Source organism: Grus americana, chromosome 15, assembly GCF_028858705.1.
Source record: "Grus americana isolate bGruAme1 chromosome 15, bGruAme1.mat, whole genome shotgun sequence".
Taxonomy (NCBI): domain Eukaryota; kingdom Metazoa; phylum Chordata; class Aves; order Gruiformes; family Gruidae; genus Grus; species Grus americana.
This window is the reverse complement of record NC_072866.1, coordinates 383,106-401,375: the sequence shown is the minus strand read 5'-3', so window position 1 is coordinate 401,375 and position 18,270 is coordinate 383,106. Positions and strand designations below refer to the sequence as shown.

Genomic DNA, 18,270 nt, shown 5'->3' with positions numbered 1-18,270 from the left:
CTCTGAATCTGAGGTGCCAAGCAATGTTTGCGGCTGGCTTTCAGTGTGAAATCCTACACATTTATCCTTATTTAAACAGTTGCCCAACCGGAATTATGTCTAATTCATAAGGAATGCTTTTCAACCTTCAGTTCAAGGACTGGCATCATTTCTAAGGAAACCTCCAAAAGGTAATCAAGAAAAGAGGGTTCACTGTCAGTAGACCTAAACTTGTTAAAACAGTGCTCTGCATCTCTCTCTGAAGGCTTCCAACCATCGTAAAGTAGAATTCACTGCCTTACACTGACTACATCTCTCACCCTTATCAAGTTAAAGACTAAGAGGGCTGACCAACTCAAAGAACACCACGAGTGGCCAGCCATTGTAATTCAGTGGTGAAGTGAAGGACAAGAGGGCTTTATTACCCCTGAGGAGCTTTGCTATCCATAACTTGTTTAATTCTAAGAGATGTTACATTCTACCAAAATCCTTGGAAGGAAATTTTTATTACTCAACAATGTACAACTGAAGACTCAAAGGCCACTAATGTCGCTGTGGCATTATAAACCAAAGCAACCGTAGACCTACAGCTTTTGGGCTGGTACTCCAACGAAGAGCACACAACCATTACAGAAGCTTCACATTTGCCTTGCGCTGTAACCACTCTCTTGTGCCAAGCTGACACAGGAAAAGGTGTTAATTGATTAATCATTTACATAAGTCCTATAGCAATCACACTTTGGGAATCTGTCTCACTTTGATACAGTTGAGCTCCTACAAGCAGCTTATTCAGGCTTGTGACTCGTTGCAGCTAAATCATTCCTTGTCAATGCTTAAGGGGTACATAGTGAAGGGGGGTGAAAAACTTCCCCTCCCTGTTTGCAGTTTTGCTGCACAAGCGTGGGTTGTGAATTCTGAACAACAGTCTGGCTGCTCTATTTTCCTCCTTCTCCCTCTTCCTGGCAGCAAAAATCATCCTATATGACAAGCTGTAAAGAGGAGGATTATAACTCCCAGTACAGACTTTCCACTGACCCAGAAAAAACATCATGTAGATTTCTTCGACTGCACTATCGATGCGCTAATAAAAAGTAGGAATGTGAATCAAGGAGCATCTGAAGAAAAACCAAACCCAAAATCAAACTATCACAGAAGTAAAAAAAAGCGACTATGAGAGTTCTTTTAAAATGCTAAAAATCTGTAGTTGGCTTGCAGCCAGCGACAGTCAAACAGGAAATTCAGTATAGAGATCTGAAATGTAAGTTCAAAAAGTAACATTCTCCCAACCCACCCCCACTCACACAGTCAATACCGTCCCAACCAAAAGTCTTCCTAGTGAATTCGTTATCTGTTTCCTTCCCCAACGGAAACGCCCCCCCCATCCAGGCTTGTTTTGCTACGGATGGGAAACAACTAGAGATAAACAGCAGCTCTATGGGAAAATAAAGTACTTTAAGTAATCTCATCAGGATTTTTAGTAAAGATGTGGCCTCTGTGCAGACTTTAGACAATACACAATAAAGTGATCTGAAATTGATTGACGTACATAACGAAATTAATTCAGGGAAATTCAGCCATGCATGTAAAAGTCTTTTCACTGCTACAAAACAGAAATGAAAACCAGGTGAAAATGTTTAATATTTTCATAACTAAATTTAAAGAAATATTTCTCATCTGCAGCCCTTCTCAAACTGTATTGTAAATTAAGAGATCTGGAAGACTGATGGCAAGTAGAGCAATTTTCTGGTTCTTTTCAGTAGAGTTACCTAAGGGAAATAGTCTGGGAAGGCAACTGTCTCCCTACAGGTATTTTATTGGAATACTGAAATTAAATTCAGACATGGTTGCTCAATGTTACAAATATCTATCTAAAAATTGAAAAGTCACCACAGTCGGTTTTATTTGTGGAGACGGAAACTATTCTTAATATAAGGTTAATTTTTATAGGTGTATTTCTAACTGTTCTGAATACAGAGCCAAAGTCTGCATTGGTATATTTACATTAACTGAGTTATACCCATATTACACAACCATCAGTAGGAGGAGAATTCCAGCACCATTTGTTCCACACTAAATTCTTACAAAAGTGATATGCTAATTGAATATTTAACAATATTCAAAGACAACAAAGGAAAATGTTATCAAGGATTTCCTAATGCTAATAACACTCATAGTAAAGGCAGTAAGCAAAACGGGAGATACCAATATAATGAAAATATTCCGCTTTAGTTATGTTAGTAAAAATAAAACGTTATTCAAACTTCAGTTTCATTCTCTTTCCTTACAGAAACTGAGTATTATTGCATCAGTACACTTGGGTTCGCAACCAAATCACCACGTAATTATTTGTAAGGTTTCATCCAAACTAGGAAGCACCACTCCTCACATATATCCATGTAACAGAGGAATAAAAAAAAAAAAAAATCTGCTTTCCCTAAGAAAGAGGAACCACTGAAGGAGAAGGGCCAGGCTGGCAGAAAGAAGTGAACTGGATGTGTTTGCCCAGTCATTTAGAGAACAGACTTGCTGCTAAACGTTCCATCGCAAGTCTTGGCTGGTGTACAACAAGACCACTCTAAGGGCAAGGAAAACATAAGAAGCACGCTGGAACACTTTGCTTCAAGAAGTTTAATTTTGATTAAGTTATTACAGCCAAAATCTCTCCAAGCAAACTTCGGGGGCTTTCACACACCACCATCTTTATAAAAGCTGCATTCATTGAAATTTAAATATTGTCCTATGCAAACTCAGTCTTTTTGGATCAATACGATTTCTTCTCCCTTTGCTCTTGATTTCCTACGTTTATAAATCCAATATCAGGTCATGCTAATATGAAATAAGAATGCTGGAAAATAATGTTCACAGTGACATTTTTATTCCAGAGCTCACTTACACTGGCAGAACTGTAAAACTCATTGTGAAAACTCTCTACAGCACCATGCTTCCACCTCTCCCACTTCTGCCATGGTTTTCTCTCTTCTCAAACGTCAGTTCCTGTCTAGCCACAGCAGTCTTCTAAACAGATCCTATGTTTTTCAGTCAAGAGCTCCAGTGACTCACTCCTGCTATCTGCCAAGTCGGGTAGCTCTCAAACCCATTATCTCCCAGTTCCCCCCTGCTCAGACACTGGGGCAGAACTGCGAAAGGAGAGAAAGCCTCTTGCATGACTGGCTGCTCATCTGATCAGGGTTCAGGCAAAGGGCCTGCGAAGGGAAATAGTCTTGCTAGCATAAATAGTTTTATTTTGGGACCTGTAAGGAAGCTTTAGTGCTTTTTCCTGGTGGATAATTTCTCCATCGGATGGAAGGGAGCTCATGAAGGTGGCCGGTCTAGCATGGAGATGTGCAGCCATTTAGGACAGTAATTGGCCATAAGCGATACGTAAGCAAGAAAGAAAAAACTAAGTCATTTAATTAGAAGCTATTTGGAAAAAAAAGTTTAAAGATTGAAAATATTCCTACAATGCTTACTTACTTCTACTGTGCCATAAAGGAATGTGTACAGACCATCGCTGCTGGCCTTGGCTAAATGAGCAAAGAATGGGGCAAATCTCACACCCAAGGGCGTACAGCTCTCACACGCACCAGGAACCCTAAAGGTTTTTCCCCGCAGGTTTGCACAAGTGGACCTGACTTTCAGTAAAGACACCAGAAGTGCTAATCATCCGTTATTTGGCTAAGCTAGAGATAATACCTGTAAACCTGCAGTGGGAAAGCACCAGTCACAATTCAATAACTGGAAATTAAGCTGCAAGACGTGTCATAGCGTCAGGGTTACTCTATGTAACCGGTATTCCTGAACACGGCTCCTTCTGCCCAGAGAGCCTCAAACAAATAATGTGAGATAGTGTAAAGTGGACTGTTGGTAGTATTTATAACTGTCCCTTAGAGGTACCTGGAAGTGGTCACTGGTACAAACACAGCTCAGGTTCAAAGTTCTCCCTGCTTAAGGTTCTATGATTTGCTTTAATTTATTTAATGCTTTTTGGATTCCCTGTGAAAGTGTATGTGAACTGGAAGAGAGCTCTGAAAGGAAAACTGAAAAGGAAAACTGATCACACAAAGTTTTGTCATGTGCCAGACTCATCAGTAAGATGAGTCTCTCGATTTGTACCTCAATACTCCCCTTCCTGTGAATTTTAAACCAGAAGAAAAAGAAACAGGTCCACAACTTGGCCGCAGGAGGTGCAAGCAATCTCCCTTTCTCTCAATTTCCTACCTTTATCAGAAAATTGGTATCTATCATCCTTTGAAAAAATGGCCTGCAACCTGTGGGAGAGCAAAGCACTATCAGTGTTTATCTGTATTATAAGACCTAAAGACGGTGTAGAGATACACATTCTCTGTAAGCACATTACAGCTAGCACGCTCTGCTCCCAAAGCTCTGAAATGCAAAACAAAACACAGAAGAAAAGAAGATTTATCATCTTGGTTCCACAGGTGGGGAACTGAGCCATCTCAGAGGAGAGAATAAAAAACCTGATGTATTCCAAAATAAAGGATCTGGTCTCCTCCTCTCTTCTCTACCATGTGCCTCAGGACAAACTGAAGTTGGAGAATTACACTGGAAATGAGGGAGAAATGTTTTGTTTCCCAGCTCTGCTGCAATCTTGTATGCTGTCACTGCTTACAATAAAGAAATAAAGTCATACGAGACCCAGATAACACCAAACACCAAAGTCATGAGAATTCAAAAGCAATTCAAGGAACATCACAGAAAAGGAAGAGCACAAGTAACTGTGGCTTTGTGGACAAAAGTATTGTTCTGCGAATGCTGGAAAAACATGAGCATACTTCAGTGAGGATTTTGAATGCACAAGGAGAGAACATTTCCACTTTCACCTGGTGATGAGCCAAGCATATGAACATACAGAGAAATTAACTCCTTCAAAGACAGATGATTGGCTGTCAACACTCCAAGGGTGTAGATAACATCTGCCTGCCTTCAAGAGACCAGGATTTTAAAAGGCATGCATAATCTGATACAAGGTGTGTCACCCAACAGTGATTACTGGGGAAAAAAAAAAGATTTAAGCTTAATTTGTCTAAAGCAGAACTTCGCAATTTTTCTACCTCAACCATAACTCAGTATTTTTCTGAACAGAGGTTGAGAAGCAACTTTCAACCCTGTATACTTTGAAGTAATGCTAGATGATCATCTCTGTCTTGGGATCCCATCTCCAACTCAGCTAACAGTAAAGTGGCCTCCTAAGTGAACCTGCAGACTCACCTTGGGAGGGCTAGTGGACAATTATTGTACAGATAGTGATTTCTGCAACTCAGTTAAGTCAATGTGTTCCATGTGGCCACATTTTTCCCATACGAAACTTACTGATTTATAACTAAGCTTGAACCATGAAATAACCACTAGACTTACTGACAAAATCAAGGAGTTACTAACCGCTGTCCTTACAAGTGACTCAACACCTTAAACCCATCCGGAGTACGTTAGACTTTTTTCACAGTGAAGGCTACTGCAGAGTGGCAGAAGAGCAGGAAAGAGCTAGTCCTCCTGTAAGAACCTATTTCCTCCACATACATCCTTAGGAAGAGATGCCTCACTTCAAACCTTCTCTGGTTCATGCCACCTGTGGCACAGGGATACTTCAGGAGGAGAAGGTGTAGCAAGTGAGTTACAAACCACTTTCTAGGTAGATACAAGAGAGCTGAGGATTCCAGATGTCTCCTGAATTAATGCTCATTCATTGCTTGTTTTATTAGGAGGGGGACTCAGCCTTCGTATTATTGACTCTCAGAATAGTAAGAGTGTCACACCTACTTTAGTGATTGATTTTTTTTCTCCTATTTATATTTCATTTCCCTCCTCTATTTTTTTTATCTGTATATAATTTGTGTCTTTTCCATCTTCACTGCATTACTAGTACGCGTTGTATCGAGTTTCTTTCTAAAAAGAGTACTCAGGATGTGCTATTTCATGGAGAATCAAGGACCAGAGCCAGGTGTCACATCATTTTAGAGCATCGCCATGTATGTGTGGGAACAGCATTTGCAAGCAGCATGGCTAACTGAGAAAACAGCACGGAGCCACTGAGACTTACTTGCTCTTGACTTGTCCTTGACCATGAACTTAGGAAGATGGTATCTAGAGATCCTCTGGCTGTTTATGGGCCTTTGTTCTTCCTTCACGAAGGGGCCCTTTTGTCAATGATATTTCTTGTGTTATGGTGGTGGTTAAGGAAGTGTGTAGGAGAACAAAGAGAAAACCTTTTTTCGGTTAATGAGGCATATTTGCCTCTTCATACGTTTGTTGCAATCTAATCACATCTATAAATTACTTCTCTTAAAAAGCTGAGAAGCAGTTTTATTTGAGAGTAAGGACAGGAAGAGAGCCTAATATGATAAACAGAGGGCAGAAAAGTAATCGTGTGCTTATCAATGCATTCTTCAGGGAAAGAGCAGTCTTAGTAACATAAAAAAGTAGGAGTCAAGGGATACGGATTCTGCCCCTCGTTCTAACATGGACCTCCTGCATGACTCCTCTGCCCCTGGCTCCCTGGCAGTGTTCAAGGCCAGGTTGGATGGGGCTTTGGGCAACCTGGGCTAGTGGAGGGTGTCCCTGCCCATGGCAGGGGGTGGGACTGGATGGGCTGTGAGGTCCCTTCCCACCCAAACCAGTCCGGGATTGTATCATTCTATGACTAGAAAAGTCACCCCATCCCATCTCTGAAATAACATTATTATTTATCAGCGTTATCTCCCAAAAAGAATGTGGAAAATATTTTTTAAGGTTTTTTTGCAAATCACATTGTGACATCTGGATGGAAATGAGTGTTATTACTCAAATATTACTTACCTTTTAGGGAACCGACTACTGTGCTTAAGGTTAGGAAGGGAATGGAACCTTGCCTTTGGTAGCTTCTGGAGGCATGATATTACTCCTGCCTCATAACGCTTTTTTCCAGCATGGAAGAAGTGGGACCCTAAAGTCCCATTTATTTCACCTTCCTGTTTTTATGCTTCTCTACATTTTTTGAATTATTTCTGTAAGATATTTAGCAATTCATCATTTTTGCAGTTTACAATAGTGGCCTGTCTTAAATAGACATTTTAAAATTTCAGAGTAAGTGAATAAAATGTGAATGTTCTGAATAAAAGAATTTCATTATTATAACCATTAATATACCAGTTTTCTGTTGGCAACGGGAATAAGAAAGAGGACATCTGTGTGAGACAAGAGGATGAGGAAAAAAAACCCCACAACGTCAAATAGAGCTAAGTGCAAGTAAGAAATTTAAATCAGAGTGAACAGATTTAAACCTAATATTGAGACTCCATTCAGGCACCCAGTCTTTGCATATACCATCATGCCCAAATACACCTTCATGAACACATACAGCACATCGTAAGAGAGATGGAAAGGCCTTACAGACTCGTGACTTTTGGCCTATGGCATCTTGCTGCTACAGAAATTCAAGAGAGTAACACATTAAAAATAATTCTCACATTCTCCCTGCAGGTTTTGTTCTGGTTATCGGATTGGTGACTTTCTACCGCATCGGACCATACACCAACCTCTCTTGGTCTTGCTATCTGAACATTGGAGCCTGTCTTTTGGCCACGCTGGCAGCTGCCATTCTCATATGGAACATCCTTCATAGGCGTGAGGACTGCATGGCACCCCGGGTCATTGTCATTAGCCGTACCCTGACCGCTCGGTTTCGCCGTGGCCTGGAAAACGACTACGTTGAGTCACCGTGCTGAAAGAGTGGACTTGAAAGGGGAAAGATCTCCAAGGGGATCTGCATTGGAGTTGTTTTCTATAAATATATGCTATAATTTAAAACTAAGGGTTGAAAGACATCACAAAGCTCACTCTTGTGGGCAGAGGCCCTCAATTATTATTTGGATGGGCTCCATCTATATACATATGTATAAAACACATAATTTTATATATATTATATTATATTGCCCTCTCCCTCTGCTGTACAGCGCAGAATGTTGGATTGTCAGAATCCTGACAGAGCATCACAGCCACATGTCAGCAGGGTCAGCTGTAGCAGATACAGAGTGTATGCAATGAGAATATAGAAAAGAGGCAGCCAAACACATTTCCTCTGTCTGCATAAGGTTATCTGATCCCTAATAATAATGTAAAAACCTATAGGAGACCAATAACAATAGCTTTGGAGTTAACAGGCAATCTGAGAAAGCAGAAAACTCACTATAGAATTAGTGATGATTTTAACAGCTGTTTAAATTTCATGAATCTTTAGATTTTCCATGACCCCTCTTCAAGGAACTCCTTGTTAGCTGCAACACCAGCTCCCCAGCCACAGCATAGCCCAGACAGCAAAAAGCAAAAGCAGCTCTAACCATTCTAATTGTAAAGTAAGGGAATGCAGAAGAATTAAGTTGCATTTTTTCAGACACCTTCTTTTGTTACCCGAGACAGAGGTTTGGCTTTTTCCTATACGTAAACAGACATGCCATTAAAAATGAAAAGGGTACGCAGCTAGAACAGGCCATACACGTTGTTTACCTTAACACAGTGTTACAATGAGGGCAAATACCTACAGAAGAAGTTTACCTGGACTCCCTAATAATCACAGATACTATTAACTTACATTATTGGAAACGATTACGAAGAAGAGATATTTCAGCCCAAACGAATTTCTTTTCTTCCCAGCTTGCTTTAACATTTGCTGTGACATTTTCAGGTTAGAGTGCTATGTCAGGACGCCCAGCTCTGCCCAGCAATGCTCAGAGGCACGTAATACAGCGAATACCGGAGAAAGTAACTGCCACTCAAGCACCCAAATTGGAGAATAAGACATGTATACAGGACTTAAGCACGAGATTTAAAAAAGACCTGCCTGGTAACTTAATGTGGTAATGAAAATAATTTGTAGCTTTGGAATTAGGCATAATGTTTATAAGCCTGACCCTGAGAAGCATGTAGGCTCACAAAAGCCATGTGTACGTAACTTTCAGGAAGAAAAAAAACAGGTCGAAAACTATTATGCAGAAATACGTAGGATACAGGAACTAGAGGCAATGAGGGATGTTTTAAAACGCCAAGGATGCTACTCTGAGCACAGTTACTGATAGGTTTCAAGGACCGTGAGCTGTGAATGTTACAAATTCTTTAGGACTGTTTGTGTCGGTCCCGGCTGAGTACACTGCTTTTCTTCTTCATCGTTATTTCCACCATACTTTCCCACTTTGTTAAAATGTGATCATCAAGCTGGCTCTTGAGTTCTGTTCTGCACTCAGTTCTGATGTAATAAGAAACTCAACCCCAACTGCTGCTCTGCACCACGTTCAAAGCGAGCAACACTCTGCAGAGACTGATGCTCTAGAACATCTGCATTGTTCTAGACTATCAGGGTAGAATACCATAAAGCTGACAAAGAGTTTCTTCTAGCAGTAGGTTTGTAAAAACCAACTAAGATTTGTATTCATTTGCCTGCATTACCTTCTGGAAAATCTTCTCTAGAAATAATATGCTATGATTAATTGCAGGGTTTTTTAAAATAAAATATTGGAATATTTAAAAGACATTATATTATTTCTTCTAATATTGCAATATCCATATTATAATAATGTACTTTTAAATTTAAAAATCAGCTATGTGGTCGGTAAATTTGTAATACTCAGTATTACTGTGATTATTTTAGATGTATAAATAAAGTTGTGAATGTTCATTTGCTTCTAGTGATAATGTGAAATTTTTGCCATTCAAACACAGAATAAGGTTGCTTGCTATGAAACATTTTCTCCCATTTAGTAAAAAAGAAAATCACAAAGCTTGCAACATCTTGCAGACAAAGAATAAGCAGAGAATACATTAAAATGTCTGTAAGATAAAGATATTTCATCATGTTAAAAATGAAAGGGACAACGAAATAAGAGGGGTAAAATGTAAGGAGAATTTAGGAGGATCAAAACTTCATACAAGCTTCTAATGAAAATAAACTGCACCCATAAATAAATACATACTCATATTTACGATACCTTTTTATCAGCTTAATAGATTTGAAGGCCTCATCCATGTCTCCAGCAGTAAGATAGAAGCTGAAGTTCAGCATGGCATCCCGGGTAGTCTTATCACAGTCTCCTAATCCAATGAAATCTCTCATGGGTCTTCTCGCAACCATCTGAGAGACCTTTACTGAGCCAGACTCTGCTTCTCCTGTCTCAGCTTCTCCCAGCTAAAATGAGAACGTTACAACTTAGGTATCGAGTAGGTTGAAACTTCCTCCTTTGTAGGTGTAATTAATTACATTATTTCCACTACAGTCCCAAGTTTTCTATTTCTGCAGGACCATGATCAATAGTTGCAATGTTTCAGAACTTCCTAGAAAATGCCCCAAGATATAGAATGTCGTAGAAGAGATCAGCATATCATAACGAACAATCACAGTAAGCCAGTGATAGTTTGGGGATTGGTAATATACCACAGGAGAGGCAGCCTCCTATTATTATTGTCATCATCATCATCATCATCATCATTATTACTACTACTGCGATTGCTACTACTGTAATAGCAACTATTATTTTAAGTCCACAGATTTCTGGAGATTTCAGATAAACATTTCTCTAAGGTTAGTCTCTTCTCAAAAATGAGTCTGCTGTTCTGAAAATTAACTATATAGACCCAATTCTTTTATTCTTGCCTTCATGTGAAGCTTATGAATACTAAAGCTCAGATACAAACCTTCCCCATACAACTGGCAGTTCTAGAGCCTCTGGAGCTTCGCTGATACTTTCACCAGTCACTGAAAGGCAGCTCAAAGCAATTTCACCATTATTCAGAAAAATATTCAAGTCAATCATCAATATCAAATGATGTGTCTAGAGTGTAACAAGGAAACTTTTACAAGCCAAACACAGTGGAAGATCATCTGAATCACTGTCGTGCTTTAACCCCAGCCGGCAATTAAGCACCACGCAGCTGCTCGCTCACTCCTCGCCTCCCTGGTGGGATGGGGAGGATAATTGGGAAAAAAAGTGAAACTTGTGGGTTGAGATAAAGACAGTTTAATAGGACAGAAAAGGAAGGTGATTATGCTGATAATAATGATGATGATAACAACAACAACAATAATAATAATAGAATATACAAACCAAGTGATGCACGGCACAATTGCTCACAACCTGCTAACGGATGCCCAGCTAGGTCCTGAGCCGCGGCACCCCCTGGCCCCATTCTTCATCAGTTTCTATGCTGAGCACGATGTCCCAGGGTATGGAATACCCCCTGGGCCAGTCTGGGACAGCTGACCTGGCTATGCTCCCTCCCAGCTTCTTGTGCACCTCCTCACTGGCAAAGCATGGGATGCTGAAAATTCCTTGTCTTAGTATAAACATTATTTAGCAACGACTAAAACATCAGTGTGTTATCAACATTATTCTCATACTAAATCCAAACCACAGCACTATACCCGCTGCTAGTAAGAAAAGTAACTCTATCCCAGCTGAAACCAGCACAGTCGTGAAGGACACCGAATTTCACATATACTCTACCCCAATTGTATAGTTAGATGAGATAACTAAATATTAAGGTTTATAGAAGCCAATAAAAAATAGTATTCTATTATTATACAATGAAAGTATTAGATAGTGTAAAATCAAAAGTGCAAATGTGTTTGACTGCAATTTGGGGAACTTCTGGACCTAGGGCAGAAAAGACATTGTAATGAATAAGGAGAAACCCTGGAATGAAACTTGGTCGAAACAGACTTGTTGCATCAACTCGACTGGCTATATTTAAAGCACTCTGTTCATATACTAAATCATGTTGCCAGAATGAATCATTCTATAGCAAGTAATTTAGTAACTAAGATACAGTAACCTACTGAGGGAAGAGAATGGAAACAGAAAAGAGAAAAGCAGAGAATGAAGGAAGAGGAGCAAAATAATGCAGATACTTACAGGTTTATAGACATGTCCCCTCCGAAAAAACAACTAATGGCAGCAATAATCCATACAGAGTTAAAAAGTAAAAAACAAAAAAACAAAAAAAAAAGAGATGTAATATCAAAGTAAAATAGCATGAGACATGATGGCGGGAAGTGTTAAAAGAAAGATTAGAAAATGCAGCAAATCACCTTTGACCTTTCAAATTAAGGGAAAAAGGAAAGTAAAAGAGAGGGCAACTCTAAAAGCTAGATCTGCACAGGAAGAGCGACAACAGTCAGTTCTTTGGAAGGCGGCTAAATTGCAAAGTACTGCTCTGAAACTAAATATATTAAGTAGAAAAACATCTAGATACATTCTCCCTGTTTAACTCTGCTCCTAAACTACATGAAATTAGATTTATGTGATCACATTGGTCTGTCTTACTCAGAAAATTTAGAGGATTAGAAGTCTCATTAAGTTCCTGCAGGTTTTACAAAAATAAATGCCTTCGCAGAATAAACAGACTCATTTAAGCTCCCTCTACAAGAAGGGAGCAGTGCAAATCATCATTTTAACAGGCACTGAGGAACTTGGGTCACAGCTTAACCAGAAAACCAATCTGTAGCTAAAAGAGGCTTCATTTCTTCCAGTACGCATGGAATTATGCATGGTATTTACCTAAGGTGCAAACAACTTTGGATTCATATTGAAGTTTAAGAAGTTAAAGCATGCATTCCTGGTATTTGTAGCATGTAGGCATTTGGTGATAGTGCAAGATGAGTATTCTTGCTCTCTTTGGTATTCTGTGGGGATTAAGCTCCATTCCAACAAGGAAGTGGGTTGCTTCTGCTGAAGCTAGTAGGAAATGTCCCCTCTTATAGCCTATGTAACACACACCCCCCTTACTTGCAATAGGCATGGTGCCTATGTAAAGTAGAAAGAGAAATTTTTTTCACATCCTTTTTTTAAATTGCAGTCCCTGGTAATTACTGTCTATCCTACGCTTGTACGTCGCACGCAGTTTGCAATACCCATGAAAAGCCGATTCAGTACAATTTCCACAATACTGCCAAGTACACCCACACCAAGAATCATCTTTACGTCATTTCTACATATGACGCAGCAACTGCCATTGCAGTTGTTCTTCTTACCCCAGACTCAGTTTGGTTAAATTTGATCCCTAGGCAGTGAAAAGTCTGAACTTATGGGAAGGAATTCCGAAAGATTTCCTCACCTTTTTTGCAAAGTAATAATGTGGCACCTCTATGCCCAGAAGAACCTGGTAGGATGAAGGCAATGGAAAGCTGTCCTGAAGCAAAAGGCCATGCTCTTCAGTACTGAAGAATGATATAATCCAAACATCCATCTGGAAAAGGAAGCAAAGCATTGTTTTGGTTTTATGCTGCAATATCCTTCTTTCATTTTGTTTTTATTTTCCATATTCACTTGGCAGAGCCTTCTCTTGAAAATAATATGACATATACATTCACACACACCTGCTGGAGAGGGCAGAGCACCACGCTTCCCCCCGACAGTAAGTAGCCAACGACTCATTCTACATCACAGCTTGTGTTGCTACTGCAAAGGGACCTCCACCTCTGCCCTTCAGGAACCAACTTCACCGACCACAGAGAGGGACATCCCTGGCCACAGACCACTACTCTAGGTGTTTCACTAACAAATCTGACTCAGGTCAAAGAAATACTCCTAACTGTTTTAAATGTATTTTTTTTAAAATACTATATTATTTCTATTATAATTTCAGCAGTTCACTGACTGTTTTGAGTTCCTGGGGAAAATACCAGCCATTTAAAAATAGTTTCTGTAACACCTTGAATATTGACCTGACTGAAGTCAAAATGAAACATTTATTTCTAACTAAAATTAATCAGATTTCTCATTTCTTAAAGGATAAGCATAGAGTTAAAAGTTCCATTGAATAAGGGCCAAAAAGTAAGTTGGATTCCTTTTATATCTTTTTATTTTTCAACTTCATGTAGAAGCCAAACATTTGTACTTGTTTACATCAGGAATATTAGGTTGAAGTGTTCTTCTCTTTGCTAGAAGGCCCTAGCAAGATCTTTGAGACATCCCCATTACACTCCTTTCTACCTTGATCTTCCCATGATTTTTTTGAAGTCGTTTCAACCAACAAAAGAAACAAAGAGCTTTCTATCTCTAATTGGAAGAGGTTTAACTAAAATTGTGCACGAATTAGAAAACTTTAAATCAACATGGACATTTCAAATCAATGGAATGTTTATGAAGGACAGGCAGTTGTGTACAGACAAAATGGTAAGGACTGCTACAAGCACATTAGCAAGGGAAGCGGGGAAGAATTGTTGGTCTGATGAAATAATTTTTTTATTAGATCACTTCTGATCAATAAAAATTAAATCTTTTTTTCTAGTGTAAAAAAGACCATAAAAGAGAATTTGGGAAGTACCGTAAAGATGTACAATGTCTGCCCAGCAAAGCAGAAGATGGTAAGAACAGGGTGGGAAGAGTGTATTTCACTGTTCGCTTTAACAGTAGGGTCCCTGTTATTCTATCAAATTAATTCTTGCTGCTAAAAGTGGACTCAAGATTAAAAAAATCTGCATTATTTTTTAAAAAATGAGAATATCAAACCTCTAGATTATCAATTCACCCATTAATGTCACTTGAAAAACTGTAGTCCAGATACAAGCTTGCATTATGATCACCCTCAAAATTCTAGCATAGATAAAGAAATCACCTCTTTTTCTTCGTCACTGTATGCAAGCTAGGGCTAAAAGCAAAAGCTAACGTACAGTGAGTTCCTGAAGCCACGGACACCAAACATGTAGTTTCACTACTCATTTTTGTACAAGATATACTACCTACTCCCCCATCCTTAATGAAGGATCAATGATTTATTACTTGGACATGTAAAGCAAGGTAAAACAACCAAACAAAAAGACCATACTGTGCTGTCAGTCTGTTTTTTCTTCTGCTCTGGAGATTGTAGGCCTGTTTCAAGAATTGCTTCACATACAAAAAGTCTTGGTTCACTCTGGTCCCAGAAATGGCAAGCAGGGATGTGACTGCGCAACTCTGGGTACTCCACAACAGACCTATCAAAAGACAAGAAAAAAATGTAGAAAGGGAGACAACATAATTCCAGCCCGTTCAGTGCACGCATGTAAATAAAGGACTAGCCAAGGGATCATTTTCAGACGATGACCAGTTATCTATACCAGTACCTCTGCATCGTATCATTAACCATATACATCTTCCTACCTCCTAACACTTTATACATGGCAATGCCACTTTTAGTTTGTTCTCTACACATTAACCATGACTATAGGACATAAAGCATTTCCATAGGAAAAAAGCTGGCACTGCCGCAAATACAAATAGGCACCCAAAATCTGCCTCCACTGAGATGACATGTCCTACAAAAATACTTGAACATCCTTCCAGTGATCTACCTTAGTGAATGCTACCAGTGTAGGTGCCGTAACATGGGGACTACCTCAGCTCTGTCTTCTTGTGGGTTTTACAACCTGCCCCAAGGTGCTTATTGCCAGCACTGCTAGAAATGCCCAGCCAGGTTAAAGACAGCTTGAGTACACTGATGTGCATTTAGATAAGCAGTAGAGAGTTTCTAGCACCTATGCCTCACGTTCAAATCCAGCTAAGCAGCGGTCATAAGAGATCACAACTAGACAATTGTGATTAAACTGATGGGGAAAAAAAATAAGAAATTAGTTTGTATTCTCAGGCAACAGATCTCTCAGCTGAGAGGTCAGCAAAGAGACCAGGGCATGCAGCATGATCGACGCTTTGAACTGCTGAAGTTTTCGGTGCTGAGGGAAACTGCAGAGTTGCAGCTGAATCTGACCTGCAGCTGGGGAACTTCAGTCTCTAGATATGCCACAGTTCATTCCCTTTCCTCAGTACCGTGCTTGACCTTCAGAGTGTGTAAGAAGAATTCCGAGGCACTGTGAAATAGCACGTTCAGCACAAGAACAACCCCTGCAGCCTTAGGAAAGCCACTCTCTGGCAGCAGTTTAAATAAGAAACAACTTACTGCCTCCTTCGGGCATTTAAGCACTACTTCAGTGCCAGTCACGTTAAAACTCTAGACATACAGAATCAGACTATTTTAGCAATGGCTTAGGTTTCTTCTGAAAAAATACAGAATATAAGTGCCAAATTTTTAAGAAGAGAGAAACCAAAGATATCATTAAAATATTTTTCTTATTTGCTGTCACCACTGACGGGTGGACTTTGTGGGAAGGATTGGAGTAGGGCTGGAAGGCAAATTAAGGGAGAGATTCAAAGGAATGCAGAAATACATAATGTCCTATCCATGCCACTGAATTAAAAATAAACTACTTGCAAACTGAAAAACAGTATTTGTGTAAAAAAATTGGGAGTGTTTAGATTCTGTCTCAGAAGAGAGAGAAGGAGAAGTAGTGTAGATTATTATTATTTTTCGGTGAGTTTACTCATTCCAATTTCAAGATGCTCTAAAGTGAAGCACAGATAAATTGATTGTTCACGCCGACACCATCTAGCATTTAAATATCAGTGAAATAGTATTACTAGTTTGTGGTGGCCCCTGTTGGGCTACACAAGATACTACACTTGAAAACAACTTTCTCACTACTCATTATTACACTTGGCATAACTGACCAAGACATAAGGCCCCAAATTTGCACTGTCCTTAGTTTCTGATGAGCTGGGTAGTTTCTTCTGTTTTTCAGTGATAAGGAGAGTAAATCCTTTTTTGTTTGTAATATCTATAGCAGATAATTGCTAAAAAATCAAACCACCTTCTGTTCTAATGCTGTTCTTTCTTAAGAAAAATACAGTCAGAAAAATTATTGTAAAACCAGATGGGAATTTGTACCCTAACATTCCACCGTACTTCCATGAGAATTCCTAGTTCACTGCATTTTGTTGCCCTAGGATTTCTAATGTAACAGCTTGTATGAAAACAAAGCTGTCAGTTCTGAACAGACATTGCATGAGGTTTTATCCATACAAAACCATCCTTTATTGGACTTAAAAATTAACTTTTTTCCTAGGAGGAGCTTCAGATTGTCCTCTTTTCAGTTCCTACCCTGTAAACTCTCCATGGAAGAGTAGCTTTCCAAGCTACTTTCTTTTTTCTTTTTTTTTTTTTTTTTTTTTTTTTAAGATCACGATCCTGACTCCGGTCATATAATACCTCTACGCATACCCTCCCAACACCCAATCGTCCTCCTCTCAGAGATCTCTTGAGCCAGATATGGCTTCCACACATCTCCTAACTCTCACTGCATTTCTATTCTATGAATTTGTCCAATACTTCCATGAACTCTTCCTTCATCATCTATAACTTCCTTTGGCAAGAAGTTCCTTAGCTCAGCTGCATGTTGTCTGAAGAACCACATCCTCCTGCTTACTTTGAACTTGCTTTCCAATACCTGCATTTGATATTCCCTAGTTCATGTATTGGAAGAGATAGGGATGCAGGCTGATTGACATACAATACATCAGCTTTAATCAATTCTTTAGAAATAAAATAAATTCGTACAAGCTCCTACACAAAGACAGAGGAATGCCAGTATCCAGGTGTTGCTTGTCTTCGTAGGGCAGGTTCCTATCTTAAATCCACAAGTAATACTACTCGAAATAAAAGCTTCTTACTTGTCAGTGCCTTGTCCAGAAGAAAGCTTCTCTCTACCATTTCCCTGTTCAGCCTTGAAATCAAAGAGTGTAACTTTGTCCATTTCAACATCGTAGAAACAGATCTTGGAATCAATGTTCCCATCCGCCTACAAGAAGGGAAAACAAGTTGCTGAAGTATGCAGCCAAAAAGAAAAAAAGGTAGAGTCCAGATGGTATGGTTATCTCCTCTGGTTCACACTCAGTTTTGTTTGCTGGTAATCACAGAAGAACATTATTCGGAAGAAATATCAGAAAATTTCTTGCTGTTTTTTTTATTCTAGCAAGTTAACCTTTGGTTTCTTTGAAACACTACAAAGTAGCTTTTGTAACTAAAATACTGATGCCTTTTCTGGGTGGTTGTTCTCACCAAATGTACAAAACCTTAACATATCTTAATTTCAGTGTTCAGTCACATGATGGACATGACATTTCAAGACCCGTTCAAGACCCATACACTGCATAGAACATGTAGGTTTGTTTCTGAGAAGTAGATCTTGTGTCTTTAGTAATTTTGAACTGGACCAGTCTATAGGGTGGTATGTGAAGAGCTTTGCCTCACCTTGCTAACCAGGATGCTGACTTTATTGCCATTAGCATTGCATTTGACAGATGCAATGCCTCCAAGGCCAGGAAACAGCTCAGAGAAATTCTTGCTATTGCAGTGCACTTTTGCCTCTCTGTGGAAAGGAATAAACTTAAATCATGAGGTGGCAAGCAACTGGCAATACGCATCAGCCAAAACATTTTT

The 18,270-nt window shown here is 39.3% G+C and overlaps 2 protein-coding genes across 5 annotated transcripts in view; one reads left to right on the top strand and one right to left on the bottom strand.

Annotated features, from left to right (window-relative positions):
- Positions 1 to 9,639, top strand: part of TMEM204 (transmembrane protein 204) — a 33,113-nt gene extending 23,474 nt beyond the window's left edge. Inside the window, exon 3 of the mRNA XM_054842595.1 lies at positions 7,456 to 9,639. Within this exon, the coding sequence (XP_054698570.1) occupies positions 7,456 to 7,700 (245 nt within the window). The 3' untranslated portion in view covers positions 7,701 to 9,639. The remainder of the gene's footprint in view (positions 1 to 7,455) is intronic.
- Positions 1 to 18,270, bottom strand: part of IFT140 (intraflagellar transport 140) — a 97,374-nt gene that overhangs the window by 45,458 nt on the left and 33,646 nt on the right. For all 4 annotated transcript variants that reach the window (XM_054842588.1, XM_054842589.1, XM_054842587.1 and 1 more), the window contains 5 exons: positions 18,082 to 18,199; positions 17,502 to 17,629; positions 14,788 to 14,935; positions 13,075 to 13,206; positions 9,954 to 10,150 (listed from right to left, as the gene is read on the bottom strand). In XM_054842588.1, the coding sequence (XP_054698563.1) occupies positions 9,954 to 10,150; positions 13,075 to 13,206; positions 14,788 to 14,935; positions 17,502 to 17,629; positions 18,082 to 18,199 (723 nt within the window). The remainder of the gene's footprint in view (positions 1 to 9,953; positions 10,151 to 13,074; positions 13,207 to 14,787; positions 14,936 to 17,501; positions 17,630 to 18,081; positions 18,200 to 18,270) is intronic.